At 56.6% G+C, this 24,186-nt stretch overlaps 6 protein-coding genes, 2 non-coding genes and 1 pseudogene across 8 annotated transcripts, besides 20 other annotated features; 6 read left to right on the top strand and 3 right to left on the bottom strand.

Moving 5' to 3' along the window:
* Positions 1–951: part of a sequence feature (heterozygous, Esmeraldo-like haplotype) that runs on past the window's edge.
* Positions 9–1,496, top strand: Tc00.1047053507747.230 (acid phosphatase type 5, putative; the record flags this gene model as incomplete). Its single annotated transcript, XM_813292.1, has 1 exon — positions 9–1,496. The coding sequence occupies one exon, from the start codon at positions 9–11 to the stop codon at positions 1,494–1,496; it is 1,488 nt and encodes a 495-aa protein (XP_818385.1).
* Positions 952–1,103: a sequence feature (areas merged during assembly that could not be assigned to a particular haplotype. This can correspond to areas where the two haplotypes were merged or to regions with more than two copies in the genome that were merged during assembly.).
* Positions 1,104–6,611: a sequence feature (heterozygous, Esmeraldo-like haplotype).
* Positions 1,694–1,726: a microsatellite.
* Positions 1,817–1,844: a microsatellite.
* On the top strand, positions 1,927–3,693 carry Tc00.1047053507747.220 (protein farnesyltransferase, putative; the record flags this gene model as incomplete). Its single annotated transcript, XM_813291.1, has 1 exon — positions 1,927–3,693. One exon carries the CDS (start codon positions 1,927–1,929, stop codon positions 3,691–3,693), a length of 1,767 nt encoding a protein of 588 aa, XP_818384.1.
* Positions 3,912–3,934: a microsatellite.
* Positions 4,016–6,433, top strand: Tc00.1047053507747.210 (hypothetical protein, conserved; the record flags this gene model as incomplete). The annotated part of the gene is made up of 1 exon (XM_813290.1): positions 4,016–6,433. One exon carries the CDS (start codon positions 4,016–4,018, stop codon positions 6,431–6,433), a length of 2,418 nt encoding a protein of 805 aa, XP_818383.1.
* Positions 4,057–4,106: a sequence feature (T-rich).
* Positions 6,612–6,657: a sequence feature (haploid, non-Esmeraldo-like haplotype).
* Positions 6,658–12,637: a sequence feature (areas not merged during assembly with more than two copies in the genome that could not be assigned to a particular haplotype).
* Tc00.1047053507747.195 lies at positions 6,788–7,870 on the top strand (annotated as a pseudogene).
* Positions 8,287–8,377, top strand: Tc00.1047053507747.190. The gene has a single exon (XR_008255494.1). It is a non-coding gene; the product is annotated as a C/D small nucleolar RNA (snoRNA), TB10C1C1 (small nucleolar RNA).
* On the top strand, positions 8,415–8,481 carry Tc00.1047053507747.185. The gene has a single exon (XR_008255493.1). It is a non-coding gene; the product is annotated as an H/ACA snoRNA, TC10C1H1 (small nucleolar RNA).
* Positions 8,780–8,814: a sequence feature (A-rich).
* Positions 12,638–13,496: a sequence feature (haploid, Esmeraldo-like haplotype).
* Positions 12,796–12,994: a sequence feature (T-rich).
* Tc00.1047053507747.180 (trans-sialidase, putative) lies at positions 13,080–15,752 on the bottom strand (the record flags this gene model as incomplete). The annotated part of the gene is made up of 1 exon (XM_813289.1): positions 13,080–15,752. One exon carries the CDS (start codon positions 15,750–15,752, stop codon positions 13,080–13,082), a length of 2,673 nt encoding a protein of 890 aa, XP_818382.1.
* Positions 13,497–17,464: a sequence feature (areas not merged during assembly with more than two copies in the genome that could not be assigned to a particular haplotype).
* Positions 16,757–16,782: a microsatellite.
* Tc00.1047053507747.170 (mucin-associated surface protein (MASP), putative) lies at positions 17,188–18,057 on the bottom strand (the record flags this gene model as incomplete). The annotated part of the gene is made up of 1 exon (XM_813288.1): positions 17,188–18,057. The coding sequence occupies one exon, from the start codon at positions 18,055–18,057 to the stop codon at positions 17,188–17,190; it is 870 nt and encodes a 289-aa protein (XP_818381.1).
* Positions 17,465–18,430: a sequence feature (haploid, Esmeraldo-like haplotype).
* Positions 18,250–18,306: a sequence feature (T-rich).
* Positions 18,431–18,648: a sequence feature (areas merged during assembly that could not be assigned to a particular haplotype. This can correspond to areas where the two haplotypes were merged or to regions with more than two copies in the genome that were merged during assembly.).
* On the bottom strand, positions 18,519–19,121 carry Tc00.1047053507747.160 (mucin TcMUCII, putative; the record flags this gene model as incomplete). Its single annotated transcript, XM_813287.1, has 1 exon — positions 18,519–19,121. The coding sequence occupies one exon, from the start codon at positions 19,119–19,121 to the stop codon at positions 18,519–18,521; it is 603 nt and encodes a 200-aa protein (XP_818380.1).
* Positions 18,631–18,750: a microsatellite.
* Positions 18,649–24,186: part of a sequence feature (areas not merged during assembly with more than two copies in the genome that could not be assigned to a particular haplotype) that runs on past the window's edge.
* Positions 19,967–22,531: a mobile genetic element.

Genomic DNA, 24,186 nt, shown 5'->3' with positions numbered 1-24,186 from the left:
GTCTCTCGATGTCCGCTGGGCGTTTACGCACGTTGCTGTTTAAATGTCACTTTTTTTTTTTCTGTGTGTGTGTGTGTTTGTGTGTCTGCATGGAAGAAGGGGGAAAAGAGAAGAAAGGAGGAGGTGGTGGTGGTGGAGAAGTTCACTGCGAGATGCCAACGTCGTTGATGGTGGGCAGATGCGTCACTCGGCCTCGCCTCACTCTTCTCGCCGCCGCCATCGCTGTCAGTGTTGTGGCCCTCGCTGTCGATGCCGCAGTATCGGGTGTCCCTGTTGCCGAGGTCGCGTTTGCGCCGTACAACAACTTTGGTAAGGCGCAAGTGGAGGAATCGGCCGCCGATGAGTTGAGTTCTAAGGGGAGTAATGAAGACGACAATTTCTGCTTTATCTCACATGGCTGCTGGGGCGGTAAGCCTCCACAGAAACAGGGACAGAAGGACGTTGCGGCGCTCATTGCGAAGCTCATTGAGGACGGCGAGAGGCTTCCAGAGAGGCGGGACGAGCGCATACGGTTTGTGCTGGCCGCTGGGGATAACTTCTATCCAAATGGCGTGCGGGACGTGTATGATAAGCGTTTCTTTACCACCTTTGAGCGCTTTTATGGTGGCAGCCGTGAGGTGCAACGTGTGCCGTGGTTGTTAGCACTAGGGAATCATGACCACCAGGGCAATTGGTCGGCTCAAGTCAGTTACACATATGCCACGAGGGATCCGAACTCGTATATTCGTCGTTGGTCCCGCATTAGCTCAAATGTTACGGCGGTGACGGGCCGTTGGTACATGCCGCATGCGTATTACGCGATTAAGGTAAGTAAAGATATGGTGGTGATTGTGATTGACACGGTTCTCCTACATAATTGCCATGAGCGTCTGCATACTTGTTGGGACAATGGAAAACAGAAGTGGCTGGTAGGGCATTGGCTCCTGCACACATACGCTTCCGTGCCGTACAAAGTGGTCGTTGGACACTATCCTATTCTCTCAAACGGACCGCATGAAAATTTTGCTTGGCTGCAGGATTGGCTTATTCCCCTAATGAGGAAGTCATGTGCCTCCATATACGTTCATGCAGACAATCACTACCTGCAGGTTTCCAAGCAGGGATTTCAGTACTACGCTAATAGTGGTGGGGGTGCTGGACTTGGGTTGCATTACCCACGCAGGCACAAGATCTGGTTGTTAAACGAGAGCGTTTTTCATTCCGTTCAGTATGGTGTTATGGTGCACTGCAAGAAAGGTAGGAACCTCACGCATCGCGTGCTGAGCCGAACAGGGAAAGTACTTTTTGGGTTTGTCTCCTGGGAATCAGATGACGGTGCCACTCTTGAGAAGTGTCTGGCGGATTTGACCACGGGGGTGGATGTCGTGAGAAGCATGGAGGGTGAAGAATATGGGTTATTACTGTGTTTTCCACTGATGATATTGGTTTTGCCGCTACTTTTGGTTTTGATTTCAATAAGGCGACGTCACCGCATACTCGGTCGACGGCGTCTGTGATGCCGCCACACATAGTTTTTGTTTGTTTACCTATGTATGTACGTTTGAAAGAGTGTCTATTTTTGCTAATTTGTTTCACGTTGTTGTCCTTTTTTCGGCGCCGTTACGAAAACCATGCGGCCTCAGCTTTCCTCTGGGAAAGGGGGGCTCCATTCACGACACATTCTCACACCACTTACCTGCAGAGACACGTACACAAAAAAAAAAATAAAAAATAAAAAAAAATAAAATAACTGTCGTCTTTTGGTGTGATTCCTGTCGTTCTTCGTCTTTCCTTCTTGTAGTGACGTATCGAAAAGGGAAGAGTGGGTGAGAGTCCCCATACATACACACACACACACACACACAGATATATATATATTCCAGGGCGCATTTACATAATACGGGCCCACAGTGTGAAAAAAGGCGGGTGGTGACTTGTTCCTATCCCATGGCTGCCTACGTGGGGTCTGTTCCACCAGCCACGTTGACGACGCTGGCGCAGCGTGAGGTGGAGTTGAGCCTTTTGCAATTCTTGCGACAATACCACCCAAAGGTGGACGAGCTCTGGCGGACACATCCCGACGCAGAGCCCATGGAAACCGTGGAAGAAATGTGTATGGATGCATCCGATGATTGCAAAGGTGATCATTTGCCTCGACTACATCGGGAGTTGCACGACAGCTATGTGCAGGGCCGTTTCTTATTTCTAGGGGAATCCACACAAGGACTCTACAGTTCCCAGCCGTGGCTTGCGTTTTGGGCCCTGCAGGCTGCGGATGTGCTTGATATCACGGAGGAACTCTATGAACACGTCTCCCCTGATGCGCTCGGTAACTTTATTCTTGGCTGTTTACAGGAGGTGAAGAAAAGTGGCACCAGCAACGATGATGATATGAGGAATAATCCGATGGATATGGATGAACAGCAGGAGTCTGTGTTATTACGAAATCCCGTAAGCATTTTCGATGACGATAACGATGATGGAAAGCGTCTTGTTGGATTTGCAGGTGGACAGCTTGCGCAAATACCGCATTTGGCCGCATCCTACGCTGCACTGTGCTCGCTTTGCATTTTGCCGAGGACAACGTACCTCCGTGCTCTTCCCCGTGCTGCCATAAAGCGTTGGCTACTCTCGCTACGTTGCAAGGATGGCAGCTTCTGCATGCACACCGGTGGCGAGGCAGACATTCGTGCATCGTACTGTGTGGCGGTCATGACGGTGTTGCTTCAGCTCAATGACGTTCCCGCGTATACGGACGGACGGGACGACACGGTAATTACAGAACAAACAGCAGCTTTTGTGGCGTCATGTCAGACACATGAGGGAGGATTTGCGTGTGGGTTAAACGCATCGGAGGCTCATGGAGCCTACACACAGTGTGGTCTTGCTGCCCTAATACTGATGCGTTCTCCGCATCTTTGCAAATACGCAGCGTTGCGGCGGTGGTTATCAGCAAGGCAGCTGAAATTCGAGGGCGGTTTCAATGGAAGAACCAACAAACTTGTGGACTCATGCTATTCGTACTGGGTGGGTGCGTCCCACATGCTCTTGCGGGTGGGTGAATCATACATGCGTCTTCTTGGGCAGACTGAGACACCGCGGTGCCTCACGGCACGTGAAGCTCTACTGCTCGATCATGCGCAGCTGATCGACACCACGTCTATGTGTCCTATGGACGATGACGCATGGCGCCATGCCGAGGAAATTCACCGACAGCGAACAGCACATGTGGAGGCGTACCTCCATGCACCGTCGCAGTCCGCATGGAAGCAGCAGACGGTGACCCAATCCTTTTTAGACGAAGATGTGGGGGATTTCTACTTCAATCAACGACGTCTGCTGCTCTACGTGCTTTCTTGCTGCCAGGATAAAGAGATGGGCGGGCTCATGGACAAGCCAGGGTGCCTGAACGACGCCTACCACACATGTTACTCCCTCTCTGGGATGAGTACGGCGCAGAACCTGCAGTACCTGCCTCGCAGCTGTACAAATGACACGCTGATGTACGCCACGGCGCTTCGTCGTGGTTACATCCCAAACGAGCGTGATGACTACGAGATTGTGCTTGCAGCCCACAACAGTAACAGTGGCGTTGGTGGTGGTTGCTACAGAAGCCAGGAGCGACTCTCTCCATTGAACCCGATCTTCAACATTTGCCAGAGCCGCGTCTTGGCTGCACTGCGCACGTGGGGAGTGAAGTCGTTTATATGCTGAGACCGGAGTTTCCAGCCGTGTCCTTTACCCTTTTTCTTGGCATCACGGACGGGAAAATAAATAGTGTGTGCATAGCGAGGAAGAAAAAAAAAAGTAAAAAGTAAAAAAAGAAGGGGATGTGCGACGATCAATCATGAAATAATCATCCAGAGCAAACATACCCACACATAGAGAAGGAGAGGGCATTGGGTTGTTGGCCCTGCTACGGATGTTACTGTTCTCTCTCTCTCTCTCTCTCTCTGTGTGTCTTGGATAATCTACTGTGTTTTATTTAATTTCTTCGCGCCGTCATTTTTTGGCGGTGTTGTTAACGTCATTTAACATGCGCAGAGAAGAAAAGGGAAAAAAACAAGAAGCAATTAGAAAAAAAAAAGGAAAAAGGAAAAAGGAGGAAAAAGAAGGAAAAAAAAAAATATATTGCAACAGTGCAGTCCACATGCATACTTCCATGGAGGCCGCCAATGCGGCCGAGGTGGCAGAGCTGCGCCTTGATCAGCTTGCCAGTGAGCATGTAGACATCAAACGCTGGATTAACACCACACTCCAGGGACTGCTATGTGCAGAGGGAAAAACGGCGGAGAGCGAAGCAGATGTGGAGGCTTGTGTCACGAAGCTTTTTAATCGATTACAAAGCCATTTGCAGGAGGTGTCTGGCTCAGTGGAGGACACCATCGCCCAGGCGCTCGTACGTCTACCGCGAACTGGACTGGAAATTGGACGAATGGCCACGGAAGCGCAACAACTACAGTCGCAGATGCAGAGCATACAAGAAGTGGCACAGTCAGCAGTGGAGGCGGCCGCAAAGCCCTACTTCTCGCAGCTGAATGCATTCAAAAAAACACAAGAGAAGCTGACTCGATGCTCCGACACACTTCGAAAAGCCTCACAGGTGGACAGTAGCATGAAACAGCTTGATGAACTCATGCAACAGCTGCGCATATCCCCATCAGATGTGGACATGGATGCGGTAGCAGGGGCTATCGGTGAAGTTCGGTGCAATTTGGCGGAGCTGCGGAAGTTGGAAGTGACATTTGGGGAAAAGCAGCTTGAGGCGGTGGAAAGGTATGAGCCGATTGTTCAGCATGCTGTTGAGGTGGAATGTATGGATGTGCTGCGACGGCGCGAGGTCGACCGCGCGGTTCAACTTCTCAAAGTACTTGACACAATTGGTCGTGCGGAAGCGGTTCTTCAGCAGTATTCCGTGGAGAGCATGGCAAATGAGAAGGAACGCGTGGAGCGAATGTTAATTGGAAGCACTGCTGGGGCCACCATCTCCCCTGCCCGCGCTGCGGAATTGCTGAAGAGTCAGTTGATGCCGTCCATCGGGTATGCGATTTCGGACCAGTTAGATTACCTTTTGCGCATGGTCCAGCTCGAGGGTGGTGCAAACGCGGATACCTTGCCAATGGAAAAGAATGCTGCAAAGCCGCATGATGCAGAAGCACTTACTGTGAAATTGATGCGGTTTATGGTGGACGAGGTGACTGGAAGCATCGCGTACGCGTTGGGGCCGATCTTGGAACGTGTGGAACGAAATGAAGAATTGATTGCCTGCTATGACGCGGTACGGCAGCTGAAGTTGGAAGAAGAAATTGGTACTCACGTTCTCGGAGTTGGGCCCATGGGCGGCGGTCATAATAATGCGGCTGGCGGCGGCGACCCGTTGCGAGAGAAACTCGCAAGGCAGGTTACAACATATGCCTTTTCAGAGATGGTCGGACTGTTTGGTAAGCCCAGTCTGCTGGAGGCGTTTGCGCAACGTGAGGCATCTCTTGTTGCGAATATTATTGTGGACGCTCCAAAGCATACACTGCGGCGGGAGCAGTTTCAGGCGGTAATGGATGTAGTGATCGATGCCGTCAAACGCATTGTGCGCTTTTTCCCAGAGAAGACACTCCCAATGTGCATTGGAAAATGGCGTGAGGCCCTTCTCGAGATGATATCCCGCCTACGGCCGACACCAAAGACGCCGCAGGGGATTTTGCTTGGAAATTTATCGTCCGCTCGCACCGTGGTTTGGCAGCTTCTCCAAAACGCAGCGAAAGCGACCTCGGAGTATCTAAATTCGCCCGAGTTGCAGCGACTATACCCGAGTTTGGCGGATGCTGTCAACGACCAACTTCGCACCCAGCTTTGGGCACCGCTGACGGAAGCCCTCGACGACTGCACGGCAGAGTGCCAGCGAGCGGCGAAGCGCACAATCATTGAGCCTGTCGTCGCGAAGGCTAACGGGTACGACTCTCAGCCTTCGTGGGGTTCGAAACAAAATGAAGAAGACGCTGCTTCGGGTATGTCGCCGCCCGCCTCTTACACACCCGCCCAGATTGCGCCAAGTGAGTTGGTTCGAGCACTTGGTGAGGCCATTGTTGAAATACCGCTGGCCCTGGAAGCGCTGCGCGGCGATGGCGACGGCCGCCCTAACGGCATCGAAGACCTTTTGGAGGAGGTGGCCGGGAATTGGCTGGAAGACATTGTGCGAACTGCCGTGGCGGAATTTATTGAAAACAAGGTGGGCAACATCATAATTTGCTTCCCCAGCGGTGCGCCGGACGCGGCGAAAAAAGAGGCCGCCGCCGTTGAGCAATTGACGACCGACCTGAATTACCTGAAAAGTATACTCTCAGCGGTGAGCGGCGACCCTTTCGAAGAATTAGAACGGACATTGGCAAAGCTGAAAGCAGTTGCGCTTCCGTCCGGAAAGCCCATCACGATTCGCCATCTGCTTTCCGGAGGTGGCTGATTCTGCTTTTATTTATTTTATTTGTTTTTTTTTGAGTAATTCCGCGTGTCGGTCCCCTTTTGTCGTCCATCCCCACAGCCTCCGACACCGCCTCTTTTCCTATTCCGCCACCCCGCCCCGAAATCAGTTAGGATTCGCAAAGGCAGGCGCCGATAGCGCAGCATTCTTCAACAAACACGACGGCCCGCACGCCAGCCAATATCGTGAAGCAAGTACGCCCTACAACGCGGAGCTGCCCGGCGACAGCGCGGCCCCGCGAGGGAAACACTCCTGGCCTCCCCGGGAATGCGGGGAAAAAGTCCCCGGCACCACGCCACGGCGGCCGGCGTTGCCAGGGCGGCGGTCTCCCGTTGGGCTCTTCGCTTTGCGCTGGAGGACTCCGAATGGTGTGTCGCCCGGTCCGCCCACGCGACCCTGGGCAGTGCGGGGGTGACTGGCCGCAGCGTCCCTGCCCGACTGGCCCGGCAACCGACCGCGACACGCGCAACGCCAACTTCCACGTGCGTTTTTTTTGCCGCGGCCTCCGGATCAGGCGCGTCGCTCCTGCGGGAACGTCGCCGGCGCTTCGGGGCGCACTCCGCTATGCGTTGGCGGCGCGGCAGCGACATGGAGATTGCCGGCTCTCACGGCCGCACCGCCGACGGAGAGAAGACCCTCGTGACGAGTGAGCGCGGCCACGCCAATCTCGGGCGGGATGAGGTCGACACGGCGGCCGTGATCGAGTTGACGGGTCTCTTCCTCGCCGATGGGACCGCCCGCGGGCACGCCCAGGCCGGCGCGAAAAAACCGTCATGACAGGCCAGCCGAGGGACGACACGCCCACGCTTTTCGTGGGTGTGAAAGACACGATTTGCAAGGGGCAGCAAATCGCTTCCTTCGCCATGCGCCGCCCGCGAAGATCCCTCATGAAAAATTCGGCGCCGTTGAGGGTCTCATGGCCACAGCGCGCGCCACCATGGCGTCGCAACAAACAGCGGACGGCGCATCGCTCAAAGAATGGCACGGTAGTCGCGGTGCGGCGCGGAAAATCGTCCCGTCCGTCACCGGAGCGGCCAAGGCGGCTGGGAAAGGCATTCCCGCGCTGAACGGCAGGCTGGCCGGCATGGCGTTCCGTGTGCCGACTCCAAACGTGTCGGTTGTCGACCCCACCGCGCGCCTGGAGAGGCCGGCGGCATACGAGCAGCTCCGCGCCGCCACCGATGCAGCCTCCGAGGGGAAGCTGAAGAGCTTTCTTGGCCACACGGAGGACGAGGCTGTTTCCACCGACATGGGTGGCGTCGCGCTGACGTCCGTCTTTGCCGTCAAGGCCGGCATTTCCCTCAACGATCGCTTCGTGAAGCTTGCCTCATGGTACGGCAACGAGACCGGGTACTCCCACAAGGTGCTGGACCTCGTTGCCCACATCTCGGCACACTGAAGCGGCGGCCGGAGGGAAAGTTCCAAAAGGAAACAACAACGGGTTTGGCGGGAGTGCCGGGAAAGGAATGTAAATAAGAAGGAAAAATTGTATATGCGAGCAATGAGAATCAGCCAAGTGCAAAACGAAGGTTCAAAAACAAGGATCATACTTTGGTTGGCGACCGACCACGACGGGGTGGATGAATAGGGCGATAGACGCGTGCTGCGCGTGCGCTTGAAGGCGTTGGAGGCCTCTATTTTGTTATTGTATTTGGCTTGGGTCTCTTTGATGTGTCATTTGTTGCTCGTCTGTGGCTGTAAACTGAGTCATGTGATTGTGGTTGAGCGGGTGTTGTGCGCAAGTGAAATGGGCGGTCTTTTTGCACTGCCAGGGGTCAGCTGCGTGGGCGATCACCCACGCACTCCCCGTTATGATCTCGCACTGCGGCAGCACGTGATGAGGAGCTTCTTATGTATGTAACTCGGGAAATCTGGGTGTGCCCCCCGACGAGCCAACGGAGGAATCGTTAGATAGTGACGCTGATGCCGCCCAGCCCAACCGCCTCCACGAGACCGTGCCCGCCATCCCCTTTAATAGCGAGCGGACCCTCAGTGCGTCACCGCGAGCCGCTCGTCCACACCGGGGAAGAGAGAAGTGAGGCGGGAGAGGAGGACAGCGAGGATGTCTGCCGCCGCCGCGCACACACACAACTAGTGCCTGTCCCGCTCCGTACGTGACGTTTCTGTGCTTTTTTCTTTCACATTGCTATATCCGTTTGCTGATGTGTTGTTATGCTTCTTTGGTTGCGCCCACTGCCTGCTTCCGTGCGATATTCCTCCGTGGCATTTGGGTGTTGTGCGAAGATTAGGTTTAGAAAAACATAATTGCAACCCGTAATTGTGGGAAGCAAATAAAACAATAAAAACATCGATAAACACAGAATAGCCTTCTCTTCTTTTTTTTTTTCTTTTCCTTTTTTTTTCGTCATACGACATTGTCACTATTCGTTGATCGCCCGAGGGCTGTCCGTAGAAACGTGGACAACTTTCCCGTCTCGAATAACGCTGTCATGCGACATAAATTTTCTCCGAAGATTCGAATGCTCAGTGGTCGACAACGAGGGCATTCCCACAACACGTGCGATGGAGTTTCCCGTGGACCTTCGGGCGGCTCAGCGGCCGGTGGGGGCTTGCGGTAGAGTAGTGCCTGAAGGGCTATGGTTGTCGTTGCAACTTGCAGAGTTGCGTTGTCCGTATTTGACTTGTTGATGCGCTTGGCAACTTCGGTGGCGACCTGCGCGCGAGGCACCTGTTAAGAAGACGGTGGCGCCATTGTGGCATCCGCATGGGAGGCCCTCTCCAACTATCGGAACGCCAGGCTGAGCACGTCGGGCATGTGCCCTCATACTGTGGACGGACAAGTGCACTCTGCCGCAGGTTGGGCGGGAGAACGTCAATCCGCCGCTCGCTGGTCGGCAAGGAGTTTCGGTGCTCATTTCGGGAAGAGGTTCCGGCGGAGGCAGAGGCGGGCCGGTCACCGCAGTCAGGGAGGGACGGCACCACCGACACAGAGGGTTCCTTGTGATCCGCAGGCGCGTGCAGGCCTGTCGAAGAGTGGGCAGGAGTCGCATCGCGCCTGTGCGCAGTGCCGCCACTCGGGACCGATGTCCGGGTCAACACCAGGAATAGAGTCCTCGCCACACCGACAGGCGCCTGTAATGCGGTGTACGCGGCTTCCTTTTCCTCCTGGACATCCTTCCATTATAACCTCTTGACGGCGGTAAGGAAGTCCACATGCCAGGCATTGACGCAGTCCTGCGGGATGGATCGTGCCATGACGGCATCAGCGTCCGCTGTCACGTTGCGTGGGATTCCGCAGTGTCATGGGGAAATGCGAAGCCAGCTGTGCGACCTCGATCCGCCAGTAAAAGCGGCACGGTACAAATCTCCTCGCTGACGTCGTCGTGCACCGCCAGCGGGCCAAGGCGGAGTGACTCCATCGCCGAGAGGGAGTCTGTGGCGACAGTAACTCGTGTGGGCGATTGGGATGCTGCTGCCAGGCGGGGAACTGAAAACTGTCCGAGGCCATGCTCAGTGGCAGGACGCTCCGCTCGGCAGGTGCATGCAAGGCTGCCAGCAGCTGTGCGGTGAGGCTCCACAGGCAGCTCCGCTGTCCGGGGAGTCAAGTGGCATTGCAGCGGATCCAGATGCATGCTCAGCGAGAGACAACGTGCCGTCCATCCAGCGACCTGCGTCATACAGTCCCAGAGAGGTGCAGGCCGCTTCAAGGGCCGATCGTCTGACACCGTACAGGACGTCCTTGACGTGCCGTGGCCGGAAGACGCCCACCCCGCTGCAGCTCACAGTGTCCCAGGCGAAAACTCGGTGCTCAACAAGAGGGGCGCGGATGCGGTCCGGGGAGATCCCCATGTGGCTGCGGACGCGTCGCAGTTCCTTGAGGACGGCATCTCCCGGCAGCAGAATGGTCGTCGCTGCCTTCCCAGGTATTGACGAAGGTGTGGTTTCCGAGCATACTGCGCCACGCACGTACTCAATATATCAATGAAATGTGAGGCGTTCGTGCCGTGTGGGTGCGCGGAACCCAACGATCCTCCGCAGCGGTGCTGGACTGGCGGCCAGGTGGACAGAGCTATCCTTCGTTGATACGCGTGGGACGAGCGATGATGTGCAGCTGTCGCGGTGCCGCACTTCCAGGCTGTGGAGGTGAGTGGGGGCCGACACGGTGCGGTTGCCTCGCCGCCGTGGTGCAACGCACCGTGGACGCATCCAACGAGAAAGGATCGCATGGTGTGCTGGGACGCACAAGCTCCTGCGCCCAGCCGCAGCTGACGGCGGCGTGGCACGGTCTGCCCTGCAGCGGCGGTGACGTGCAAAACAAAATTGAGGTGTCGATCAATCGCGTTGCCGAGCAGACGCACAGGGTGGGAATTGACGCGTGGGTTCCCACCGCCCAGACGATGGTCGGCCGTGTCCTCGTCAGACTGTCGGCGTGAGGCGATGCAGAACAGAGCAGCACCGCTCCTGTCGGCGCTGATACTCGGCCTGTGCTCGGTAGCCCATGTGGCCACAACGGACACGGCAGCTGGCATTGCCGCACCACAGGCACGGAGGTCCACACACAACGCAACCAGCGTGCGGTCGGCAACGTGCATGAGCGCCGACGAAAAGTGATTGCTGTCCAGTCGGTTTCACGCAGGACAACGACGGCATGTTTTCGTCGTGGCAGCATGCCTGGCTGTCGCGGGATGCCGTCCTCCGTCCCTACAGTCTACAATACCAGAGGGTGGTGGTCCAAGTCCATGCAAACTGGTGGACGTCCAGTGGGAGACACGCAGTACGCGTTGCGCAGTCACGTCGGGAAACAAGATGTGGCGGCCGCCAATCCGCGTTGCCTGTGCCGGGTCGTCGGAAAGCTCAATCTCCATGCCGCTTGGGGTGGCGGTGAGGTCCTCTCCTGCCGTTGTTGATGGTGAACGACCGTCCCGCAGCTCATGGTGTAGATTCGGGTCACCCGCAATGGGCGCTGCAGGACCAAGGCGACGAATGGTGCTCGCAAGGTGAACAGCGTGAGCCATTGCCGTGGGAAGGTTGCAGAGGTTCACCACGTACATGCTGGGGCAGGCCGGTGGGCACACGCGGAGGGCGGTGGTCTCCACGCAGTTGGTGCCAGCAGCGACAGGCGCTCGCACGGAAAGGCGTGGCGCACCAAGAGGGCCACGCCACCGGCACGCCCACTGCAGGCCTGGTGGAAGTCACTGCAGCCAATGAGCCTCGTCGCTGGGGCACTCTGCTGCCTGCACTCCTGAAGAAGAACTATGCCGGGATGGTGCTGCGCTAGTCGAGCAGCAAGGGCAATCCTGAAAAGCAAAGGGCCTGAAGGTATGAGCTGCCCGATAACTACGAGGCCATCCACATCGGGGCTGCGGCTCCTGCGGACACCACCGCAGCGAATGATGCCGTCAGAGTGACCGCAATGAAACGACTGTGCGGTTCTGTCAGTCAGGCTGCAGGCAAACCGCCTCGCCCCTCCACAACCAACAGAGCGTGGGACATTCTCGAGGGGTGACGCCGTCGTGGTCCCCATCACGCTCGCAGCACTGGCAAAATGCAATCACACCCACATAGAGACAAGGAAGAGTGTGTGGATGTGTGCCGAAAGCACATCGACTGTCATTGCCAGAGGAGGCCATTGTGGCACCGTCCGTCACGCGCCAGCACACACCAAGCAGCGCACGCACCGAGCGACGCCCGCAAACAGCAAAGCAAAAAAAAAAAGTGATAAAAATAACCCCGAGAGCAGCCAACACCTTCACGCATGGCGGGCATCGTGCAGCCGCGGCAGCCGGCCCCAAGCGGAATGCAAAAAGGCTTCCTGCCGTCGCCAACAAATTCTTTCAGAGCACCGTGCAACTAGTTATGTCTGTGTGCGTGTGCGCTGGAGAAGCAGAGAAAAAAAAAAAGCACAGGGAGGACATCATCGGCGCAGCAAGAGGCACAGCTGGATGGCAGCGATGCATGCGGTACAGCCCCAACCTCTCCAATCACGCATGGTGGCAGCATACAAACATCGGATAGAAACAAAAACAAAAAACCTTAAAAACACGGCGGCAGGGTGTGGCTGTGTGTGTGTCTCGCTGCGGGTGTCTGCCCGCCCTGGCCGCAAAGAAAACAAAACAAGAGGGAAAGAAATGTGTGCTCCGCCCCACCGGCCCTCGTCGCACGCCCACACGTCACGGCTCCCTCAGCGTGCCGTTCGTCGCCGCCCCTCCTCATGCGTGCAGCAGGCGAGGCGCACAGAGCCGTCGTCACGAGCGTGTCGGTGGGCGTGCGAGCGGAGCAGTTGGGCGGGAAACACACGGCACCCCTCATAGGAAGAGTGCAGAAGAAACAATTGAAAGAGGGAAGAGTAGAAAAGAAAAAAACGTCCATAGTGATTGCCCCCCAAAAGCAAAAAAAAAGAAGGGATGGGAATAAAAAATTAAAACAACAAAACAGAAATATAAAAACACGAAAACATTTAAAAAAAGAAAAAGAAAGCAAAAAAAAAAGGCTTTAAAATTACGCACACACACACAAAAAAAAAAGAAACAAAAAGAAAGTAGCAAACAGGAAATTAAATTTAAAATGAGCAAAAAATGAAAAATTATTTGAAGGGAAAAAATTGGTTCTTGGACGCAATTCTGTGCAGGGGAGGTCGCGATTGTTCCACGCGGCAGCCAGTCACCCCTCACTGAGCCGCAAACCCCCACAGTCCCAACAGCAGAAGAAGGAGCGGCAGCACACTCCTCTCACGCACAGTGCCGGCATCGCTGTTATTCCCCTGCGACAAATTTCCCAAACTGCTGCTGAGGGCCGTAGCATTTACGTCCCTGTCCTGTGGATGGATCTGCTCCTCCTCCTGCCCATCCGTTCCTCCTGCCGTCTCCCCATCCTCACCAGAGCTCACGCTCACCTCAGTTGTCAATGCGGGGTCAACTTGCCCCACGGTTTCAGCGGTAGGAGCGTTTGCATCTGCTGTGGAGGGAGTGCCCGCAGAAGTTTGAGGCGGTTTGTCTCCCGGCACCGTATCTCCAGCTTCCGCTCCCACCGTTGGATCACCCACAGACAAAGAAGCGACATCCACGTTTTTACTTCCACCGAGAGATATTCCTGACGACAGCTGGATTGCGGATTGCACTTTTCCTGAGGAAGTCGTTACAGTGGACGGTTCTGATGCGGATGCCCTGCCACCGCCCACACCCTCATTTTCATTCAACGATTCACGCTCCAACGGCGGTTGCCCGTCAGAAGGAGATTGCAACAATGTTCCTTGCGCACTTCCACCTACCGGAGGTGGAATGGGGACTTTATTTGGGTTGAGGGCGCCAACCTCCGCTTCATTCAACGGACGGTTGTACAGCAGGACGTTCGTCACAGTCACGGACACTTCTTCTTCGCTCCCTGCGCTGCCTCCACCCACTCCAATGTAGAAGTGCGAGATCTCGTTCGATTCCGTGGTTTCCAATGCACACGACGCACCCACACGCTCACCATCAACGTACGCGGTGCCCTGAGTGCCTTTCTGCAGCACAATGGCCAATTGGTGTGTTTTCCCTGGCTCCCAAGGGCTGCTGAGCTCATTAGACTTTTCCTCACCACACAGTAGCATCCATTTCTTTTCCTTGTTGTTGTACGACAGTCCCAGGAGTACAGTCTTCCCATTATCTTTCATCTTCATACCAATCACTGAAATGGGGGTATCTCCCTCCGGCACCTCGTGAATGGACACCGTCGCCAAAAGAGTGAAGTTGTGGTTTGCGAAGTGGTACAGCTGATTCTCCCCCTGACTGCCAACAGGCCACTCCGCCCCTGCGCCACGGCTTGTAAACTTCACGCCACTATCCACCTGCTCCGCCCCTTCTTTATTACTTACTGTGGCGTTCACCCCGAAGTACTCGTCCCTCCATGTGCCATCAGAGAAGTTGCCGGACAAAAAGCCAACCAGCCCATCCGTGATCTTTACAGCGCCGCAGGCATTGTCAGTTGAGGCACGCTCCGCATCACTTCTAGACGGGCACAGCTGGGAGACACGTTTGTCCACTTCCTTCCACGTCGCCAGCACCTCCTTCACCCGCTCCAGCTGCGCAGTCAGACGCACAGAGACCATACCGGGTGATGGTTTCCCATCGCCCTTCTTCTTCTCGTACAGTGCAATCAACTCCTTCTCATTACCACCATCTTTACCACTTTCGTACAACAGGGAGCTGGCGGCAGCGTCATCAGCACCGGGTACCGGCCCAATATCAACAATGTGCGCATTGTCCGTCAGCCAAAGATGGAGTTCACCCTTTTCCACATTTTCCTTAGAAAACACAGGCAGGGTGACGAGCATCACAGTTTTCTTATCACTATCAACACCGTCAATCGTCGCTGTGATGAACCCGCTTCTAACGAGTTTCACGTTTTTATCCCGTTTGTTGCCCCACACGCGCGAGAGTGTCCCGAGTGCCTCCGTCCACGACTCCCCCTTGTCACCGGACTCGTACACCCTGCGGCGGCCATCATCACACGCAGTCATCATCATGAGTTTATCGTCCTCCCACTCCACGACGGAGGGATCACCGCAGCCATCGGCAGACATCCCCTTCGACAGCGTCCAAGTCGCAAAGTCCTGCGAAGAAGATATGATCAGCGAAACGGTAGTTGTCTTTCCACCCGCAGCTTCCTTCTGCACAGGTTTCTCCTGCGTGCCTTCCACTGGGAGCACAAGCGTACCGTCCTTTATCTTAACACCTGATCCACCGCCGCCAACCAGCCCTGTTAAATATTCGTGTTGCTCGCAGAAAGGTGTCCGCGGGAGACCTTTGGTATCCTTCCACTGGATTCCTTTGCCACTGCCACTTTCTTCACCACCGACTTCCCCTTTCACCAGCAAAAATCCACGGTCAACTGCATCTCTCTCCTGAACACCAGTGGCAGCCTTCCGGCTGTATTTTCCAACAAGCATGTAAATATCATTTCCCTCCACAACTGTTGTTGGTCGGCTCACATCCACTTTCTTCAACTCTGTGGAAGGGGCTTTCTCCAAAACCTGTGTGTCTTTCACTTCAATCAGCACTTCCACCGGTGTGTCAGCATTATCTTTCGTGAGAACTTGGGATGCAATGCCAGAAAAAAAGTTATCGTTACCTTCCTTCGTCTCTTTGCACTGCGCCTCGGCAACAGCAAACACGTCACTCCCCACTCTTAGAAGGCTGGGAACGCCCAACGAGTCCACAGTTACACCAGCACCCTCAGTGATGCCCTTCCACTCAAACTTTGGTTCAGCTGACTCCTTCACCTCATCCGCAGTCACAGTTCCACTGCCGCAAACCATGACGACAAGTAGAAGCAGCACAAAATGGAAGAGATGCCGCGACATGTTGAGCCTCTGCCGCTCACTCTCTCTTCCTTCCCTCCTCCTTCCGCTGGATCCGGTCACGCGGCGACGGTTGTGTGTGCGGGCGCCATGACAGCAGCAACGCGTGAGAGCATATAAATATGTGTGTGTGGGCGGTGTGTGCGTGCTGTTGGTCCTTTCAGTGCCTTCGAACTTCACAGTAGTGTTTAGCTCTTATTTTCCTTCTTCGTGTGTGAGTGAGAAATAAATAAAGAAAAAAAGAAATGTCCAATAAAAGAGGTACAACAGTAAGCACTGCCAGCATCCTCAGTGAGTGACACCATCATCCCTGCCGCAGTCAATAACAACAACAAAAACTCACGCATAAAGACACACGAAACAAGGAGAAAAAACAGTGCACCGGGAACGCAGCAACTGTTACCACCACCACCAGAAGGAGCCACAGCGGTTGAGGCGTTCGTCACGCGTCGGCACACACCAAGCAACACCCAAACACAAATAAACCAACGTGGTGCAAAAGGGCACAGCCGCCCTTCGCTGCGCCCATGCGCTGCCGCCAGTCCTTTTGCTGCTGTCTCCTCCAGCGCTCCCGCTCCGCCACCGGCACACACCACCCCGCACAGCCGGAGGATCCCCCGTCGACGGATCCACAGCATGGGAGAAGCTTCGGCACGTGCAGCTACTAGAAGGGAAGCAATCCGCACTCGCAAAAGGTACCCTCAACGCCCACACCACCCACCTGCCTGCACGGCGCCGCCTTCACGCCCGCAACACGTCGACAAGACACGTCGCGGTCTCCCGTCCACCCTTCTCGCAAGGGCAGCCGCAGCCAAAATCCTGTGCGTCCGTACGTCCTCAGCAAACAAATCCCTCCACAGCGTGTGCGACACAGCATGTGTGTGTGTGCTTGTGCTTGTGTGTTTGTCAGCGCCTATAATTGCAGAGCAGCTGTGCGCCACAAGAGAGTCAGAAGAAAGCAACGGCAGAGAGAAGCGGATGGCACACACACAAATTACTCACATCATCACACACAAACACACACACACACGCAGCCCGCGGAATGGGAGCACTCAACCACAAAACAATGAAAAACAAATAAAACAAAAGCAGAAGCGTGGGACGACCAGCGCACACACTCTCTCATGGCTCCCGTAAAGCAAAACACACACACAGGGAGAGAGAGAGAGAGGTCGCCCACTCAATGCAATAAAAACAAAACAGAAACAGTTACGGTGCTCCGCCCATGCAGCCAGGCAGGACGGCAGCGGTGCGTGTCGTGCAAAAGAGAGCACCAACGGGCCTGCATGAGTGTGCATGCAATATATACAATGGGCACATTATGTGTGTGCTTCGTGGGATGAGGTGAGGGCGAGAGTCCATGCAAGGGGACACACACAGAGAGTGGGTGAAAGACGAGTGTGTGTGCGGGCGGTGCACGGCTCTCTCTCACTCACTCTCACGCGGTCACCACCACAGCAGCCGCACACGCAACAAGAAGAAGCAAAAGAGGAGAGGTGGTGTGGGAGACCGCGGTGCTGCCGTCACTGTTTTGTGTATTCGTCGTATCAGTTGTGTTGGCGGTTACTGTCGTTGCTTTTGTATCTTCCCCAGTCCCTTCTGAGCCTTTGTCTCGGTGGCTTTGTGGTGTGGCTGCGGTCTCAGGCGACTGAACATTTTTTTCGCCTTCACTCGTAGTGTCTTCGCTATCCTGTTCGCGGGAATCAACACCTTCTTCTGGAGGTGATGGAAGATTTACTCCCGCAATTCCCCGAGGCACTGTGTTCTCTCCGTTACCTGTTGTGAGTGTAATCTCTGCTGCTGGTGTATTTTCGTCGGCGTCCTTCTTTCCTTCAAATTCCGTTTGCGTAGAATTGGCATTTGATTCCTGACTGCCGGAATGAGAAATGCCCTCTGCAGATACAATTGCCTGGTTCTTTTCCAGCCGGCTGCCACCCAAATTCTTTTCCCTGGAACCTGAGCCTATTGCATCTGTTCCTTCTTGAACATTCTGCATTTCAGTACTTTTTTCTTCTTCCGCTTTTCTCTCTGCACCTTCGTCATTCTCTTCACCATCATTTTCATCATCATCCTTTTCCTCTGTAGGAGGGGAAGATGCGGGTGTTACATTTTCTTCACCACCTGGTACTTCAACTTTTAAGCCTTGGGGTCCTTCTGGAGACGTTTCAAGTTGTTTTGATTCCGGCGGAGGCCTACCACCAATCCCAGAGCCTGCCGTCCCCTCCTCGTCACATCTACCGCCGGTACCGCACCACAGCACGCAGAGGGCACACACCAGCAGCACACGGCCAGTCATCCTCATCGCCATCACTCCTGTCAATTGCGTGCAGCCTTCAGCAAAAGAAACTCCCCGTCAAAAGAGAGGGAAGCAAAAAGATAGACACCGCCGCTACACCACGCACACCGGCAGCACCCCAGCAGCAGCAGCGCACACACCACGAGACAGATGGAATCAGTACGACTGCAGAGCTCGCACACCGCCCCGCAAACCACAAGTTTAAAAAGCAATAAAAAACAATAATTAAAAAACAGAAATTAAAAAGAAAAGAAAAACAAACCCAGGGCTCCAGTGCGCATGCTTATGAGTGTGTCTGGGATGCGTTCAACATGATGTATTTGGAGAAGCAACATGGACCACACAGCACGGCAACAGAAGCAAGTAAAGCAAAACACAATCATTATTTTCTCTTATTTTATACAGTGGACCACAACACACGCGCACAAATCCCCGCGGTTGAGTGCCGGCACGCACAGCCCGCATACAACTCTTCAGCCCAGAGTGGTGTACGCCAGCGTGGATACGGCGAGCAGCAGCGGGGCACACACCCACGCAGAGCTGCTGAGGCTGCCGTCGATTTCGCGAAGACGTGACGGTGCGCGGGTGGTCGTCGTCGTTGGCGTCTCCGTATTCATGACCGTAGTACTTGGTGCTTCTGGCGCAGTGGTCGTTGTCGTAGTAGTGGTTGTCGTAATTGGTGCCTTTGTAGTAGTTGTAGTCGTCCTTTTTTCCACAGGAACCTCCAATTTTGGGTTTGTTGCGGATTGATCCACAGAACTTGTTTTCCCTGGCTCACCGGATGCACCTGATGCACCTTCACTGTTGGAAATCCCATCGGTGGGCCTACCTTGTATTTCTTGCGTACCGTTCTCACTTTCATCCTCTGACTCTTTGTTCGTCAGGTCTTGGCTCCCACTTTTTCCCTTTTGCTTACCGTTTGTCCTACTTACATCCTTTTGTGTATGGGAGTCCGTACTGGAGTCATCTTCTCCTTCCGCGCCATTCGTTGTCACGCACACGGACGGGCTGCAGCACAGGGCGAGCACCAACAGGGCGCACAGCAGACGGCACGTCATCATCGTGAGTGTGGTCATTCAGTGGTGTGGAGCTGATCTGCACAGTGAGGGACATGGAGAGCAACAGGGGAGACGAGAGGTGCGGCAGACACACACAGAGAGCACACCACATGAGGAGAGGGCAGCAGCCAGGCATGCAGCGTACGCCGCACACCACGCACGACACACACTCCATTCCACGGCAGCAGGCACACACACACACACAGCCCTGCCGCAACACCAACACACAGATGGAAGAGGGAGAAGCAAACAGGAGCGGCACACAAGGCTCCACCGCATGTACATGCGGCGAGAGCGGTCCGTCGTGTCGGCACCCCTCACGGAGGGTGCGCACGCGCACAAGAAGGTGCAGCGCACACAGCAACACAAAAGCAAAGTAACAATTAAAAGGAAGAGATCCCCGCACACCACGTGGATTGTTGGTCCACGGGATCTGCAGCCAATATTCATCACAAAGCAGCTTGTTATGTTGTTTTGGTTGTATGCTGCTACAATAACGGGTGAGTAGCGCAAGGGCCGTCCGTACAAAAGTGGCAAGTATTCCGTCGCAAACGAGCCGTCGTGCGGGCTGGGCAGTCCCACACAGTCGCAGTCCCAATTGCCAACGACGGGGCATTCCCGCAGTGGATGAGGCACAGTCTCCCGTGTTCCGTCGGGGATCAGCAGCACGTGGCGTCTGTGATGAGGCGGTGGCGGAAGAGCCTGTTCCATCTCGAGTACCCGCGTTTGTGCTTCCTGCGTGTCTTGCCTGCTGGCGTGCTTGGCAACTTCGGTGGCGACCTGCGCGCGAGGCACCTGTTAAGAAGACGGTGGCGCCATTGTGGCATCCGCATGGGAGGCCCTCGCAAACTATTATAACGCCAGGCTGAGCACGTCGGGCATGTGCCCTCATACTGTGGACGGACAAGTGCACTCTGCTGCGGGTTGGGCAGGAGGACGTCAATCCGCCGCTCGCTGGTCGGCAAGAAGTTGCTGTGCTCACGTCGGGAAAAAGGTTCCGGCGGAGGCAGAGGCGGGCCGGTCACCGCAGTCAGGGAGGGACGGCACCACCGACACAGAGGGTTCCTTGTGATCCGCAGGGTGCGTGCAGGCCTGTCGAAGAGTGGGCAGGAGTCGCATCGCGCCTGTGCGCAGTGCCGCCACTCGGGGACCGATGTCCGGGTCAACACCAGGAATAGAGCCCTCGCCACACCGACAGCCGCCTGTCACGCGGTGTGTGCGCCTTCCTTTTCCTCCTGGACACCATTCCAGTGCCGTCGCTTCACTGCAGTGAGGAATTCCACATGCCAGGCATTGACGCAGTCCTGCGGGAGGGATCGTGCCATGACGGCATCAGCGTCCGCTGTCACGTTGCGTGGGATTCCGCAGTGTCATGGGGAAAATAAGGAACCAATAGTGCGACCTCGATCCACCAGTGAAAGCGGCACGGTACAAATCTCCTCGCTGACGTCGTCGTGCACCGCCAGCGGGCCAAGGCGGAGTGACTCCATCGCCGAGAGGGAGTCTGTGGCGACAGGAACTCGTGTGGGCGATTGGGATGCTGCTGCCAGGCGGGGAACTGAAAACTGTCCGAGGCCATGCTCAGTGGCAGGACACTCCGCTCGGCAGGTGCATGCAAGGCTGCCAGCAGCTGTGCGGTGAGGCCCCACAGGCAGCCCGGCTGTCCGGGGAGTCAAGTGGCATTGCAGCGGATCCAGATGCATGCAAACTGAGAGACAACGTGCCGTCCATCCAGCGACCTGCGTCATACAGTCCCAGAGAGGTGCAGGCCGCTTCAAGGGCCGATCGTCTGACACCGTACAGGACGTCCTTGGCGTGCCGTGGCCGGAAGACGCCCACCCCGCTGCAGCTCACAGTGTCCCAGGCGAAAACTCGGTGCTCAACAAGAGGGGCGCGGATGCGGTCCGGGGAGATCCCCATGCGGCTGCGGACGCGTCGCAGTTCCTTGAGGACGGCATCTCCCGGCAGCAGAATGGTCGTCGCTGCCCTCCCAGGTATTGACGAAGGTGTGGTTTCCGAGCATACTGCGCCACGCACTTCCTCAATATACCGGAGACGTGTGAGGCGTTCGTGCCGTGTGGGTGCGCGGAACCCAAAGATCCTCCGCAGCGGTGCTGGACTGGCGGCCAGGTGGACAGAGCTATCCTTCGATGATACGCGTGGGACGAGCGATGATGTGCAGCTGTCGCGGTGCCGCACTTCCAGGCTGTGGAGGTGAGTGGGGGCCGACACGGTGCGGTTGCCTCACCGCCGTGGTGCAACGCACCGTGAACGCACCCAACGAGAAAGGATCGCATGGTGTGCTGGGACGCACAAGCTCCTGCGCCCAGCCGCGGCCGACGGCGGCGTGGCACGGTCTGCCCTACAGCGGCGGTGACGTGTGAAACAAAATTGAGGTGTCGATCAATCGCGTTGCCGAGCAGGCGCACAGGGTGGGACTTGACGCATGGCTTCCCACCGCCCAGACGATGGTCGGCCGTGTCCTCGTCAGACTGTCAGCGTGAAGCGATGCAGAACAGGGCGGCAGCGCTCCTGTCGGCGCTGATACTCGGGCTGTGCCCGGTAGCCCATGTGGCCACAACGGACACGGCAGTCGACATTGCCGCACCACAGGCACAGAGGTCCGCACACAACGCAACCAGCGTGCGGTCGTCAGCGTGCATGAACGCCGAAGCAAAGTGAATGCTGTCCAGTCGGCGCAGCAGTCCATCCACGTGGCGGTGGAGGAGCTGAGGCCGCACGACGCCGCATTGGGCTGCCATGGCTGAGGGAAGCTGCTGTCGGTAATATTGCTCGCGAGCACTCACCTCAACGCAGCTGCCTCGCAGGTGACTGCGCTACCAGCGTTGGGCGCGATGGCCCACGCGCGGGAGCCCGCAGAGCACGGCCAGCACTCGCCCATCGTCAACGGTGTCGAACGCAGTCGAGATGCCGAACGGGACGGCGAGAGAGCGGCGACGGTGCAGCGCGGAACGACGCCCCTGCGACGCTCGCACTCCACAGCGATGCACCCGCTCAGCCCTCGTGCCGCTTCGTCACTCACAGGCGTCACCACATCCGAGGCCGTGCGTCGTGGCGTGGATCCAGGCTGACGTCGGTGGTGTGCCAGCAGTGCTGACAGGCGGCGGTGGATCAGTCCTTCGCTCACACCTAGCAGGACAAAGAGCAGCGTGAGTGGCCGACGACTCTCTCTGTGCGGCGTGTGTCCTTCCCGTGTCTGCGGATGGGAGTGGTGTCCCCATTTCCCAAGGACTTCGCAGAATGCCGTCGACGAGGGAGGTGTTGATCATCTTTCTTTGCGAGCAGCGGGCAGCGGGTACAAGATGGCGCAGAAACGCACTCAATACGCCGCCGGGGCCAGGGGCCATGCCAGGCAAACAGTCGCGGATGGCCGAGTCAGGCGCACACGGCGCGAAGGGCCAATCCATATTCCAATCACCAGGGGGCACGCGAGCACAAAATGTGCAGGCAGCTGTGGGGATCGCAGCACGTGAGACGCGGACAGTGTGACGGACGAGCGGTTTGCCTGTTGCCGAGGCAGAGCACAGACGCAGTCCCAAGAGTACCGCAGCACAGCCGATCCCAGACAGCGGGGACGTGGTGCCGCCATGCCTCGGGGTATCACAGGCCTGGGCTCGAGAGGGCACCAAGCTGCTTTGCACGGACCTCCAGCAGCATGGAGAAACCACCGCAGAGGGCATGATTGCGGTCCTCCCGTTTGCGGGCAACTTCAGCTCGGGGCAGGCTGCCTCCGGGTGAGGCAGTGTGCGCGTTGCACGCCGCCGCTGCAGTGGACTCGGCACGCTCCATTCCGTCCGTCCACATTCCTGTGGAGCTGTCACGGCTGCCGCACGGGATGTCGCTCCTTGCCGCTCGTATGGTGCTTCGCTGCATCTCCAACCATGTGGTCGCAGTGGCCAGAGGCGTTTCACACGCCGTGGTGGAATCATTCCAGTCAGCTGCACACAGGGCAAAGGCAGCATGTTTCCGTCGTGGCAGCATGCCTGCCTGTCGCGGGATGCCGTCCTCCGTCCCCGCAGTGTGGGATGACAGATGTTGATACGAGTCCAAACTGGTGGACGTCCAGTGGGAGACACGCAGTACGCATTGCGCAGTCACGTCGGGAAAATAGACGCGGCGGCCGCTGATCCGCGTTGCCTGTGCCGGGTCGTCGGAAAGCTCAATCTCCATGCCGCTTGGGGTGGCGGCGAGGTTCTCTCCTGCCGTCGTGGATGGTGAGCAACCGTCCCGCAGCTCATGGTGTGAATTCAGGTCACCCGCAATGGGCGCTGCAGAACCAGGGAGACGAATGGTGCTCGCAAGGTGAACAGCGTGAGCCATTGCCGTGGGAAGGTTGCAGAGGTTCACCACGTACATGCTGGGGCAGGCCGGTGGGCACACGCGGAGGGCGGTGGTCTCCACGCAGTTGGTGCCAGCAGCGACAGGCGCTCGCACGGAAAGGCGTGGCGCACCACGAAGTCCACGCCACCGGCACGCCCACTGCAGGCCTGGTGGAAGTCACTGCAGCCAATGAGCCTCGTCGCTGGGGCGCCTTGCTGCCTGCACTCCGGGAGAAGAAACATGTCGGGCCGGTGCTGCGCCAGTCGAGCAGCAAGAGCAATCCTGAAGGGCGAAGGGCCTGAAGGTATGAGCTGCCAGATAACTACGAGGCCATCCTCATCGGGGCTGCGGCTCCTGCGGACACCACCGCAGCGGGTGATGCCGACGGAGTGACCGCAATGAAACGACTGTGCGGTTCTGTCAGTCAGGCTGCAGGCAAACCGCCTCGCCCCTCCACAACCAACAGAGCGTGGGACATTCTCGAGGGGTGACGCCGTCGTGGTCCCCATCAAGCTCGCAGCACTGCCCCGCTGCAAACACTCCCAAAGAAAGACAAGGAAGAGTGCGTGGATGTGTGCCGAGAGCACAGCGACTGTCACCGTCAGAAGAGGCCATCGTGGCACCGTCCATCACCCGCCAGCACACACCAAGCAACGCACGCACCGAGCGACGCCCGCAAACAGCAAAGCAAAAACACAGAAGGGAGAGAAAAATGACCCCGAGAGCAGCCAACACCTTCACG

The sequence above is a fragment of the Trypanosoma cruzi genome, genomic scaffold, assembly GCF_000209065.1.
Source record: "Trypanosoma cruzi strain CL Brener 1047053516405 genomic scaffold, whole genome shotgun sequence".
Lineage (NCBI taxonomy): Eukaryota > Euglenozoa > Kinetoplastea > Trypanosomatida > Trypanosomatidae > Trypanosoma > Trypanosoma cruzi.
This window is presented reverse-complemented; position numbering and strand designations above follow the sequence as displayed.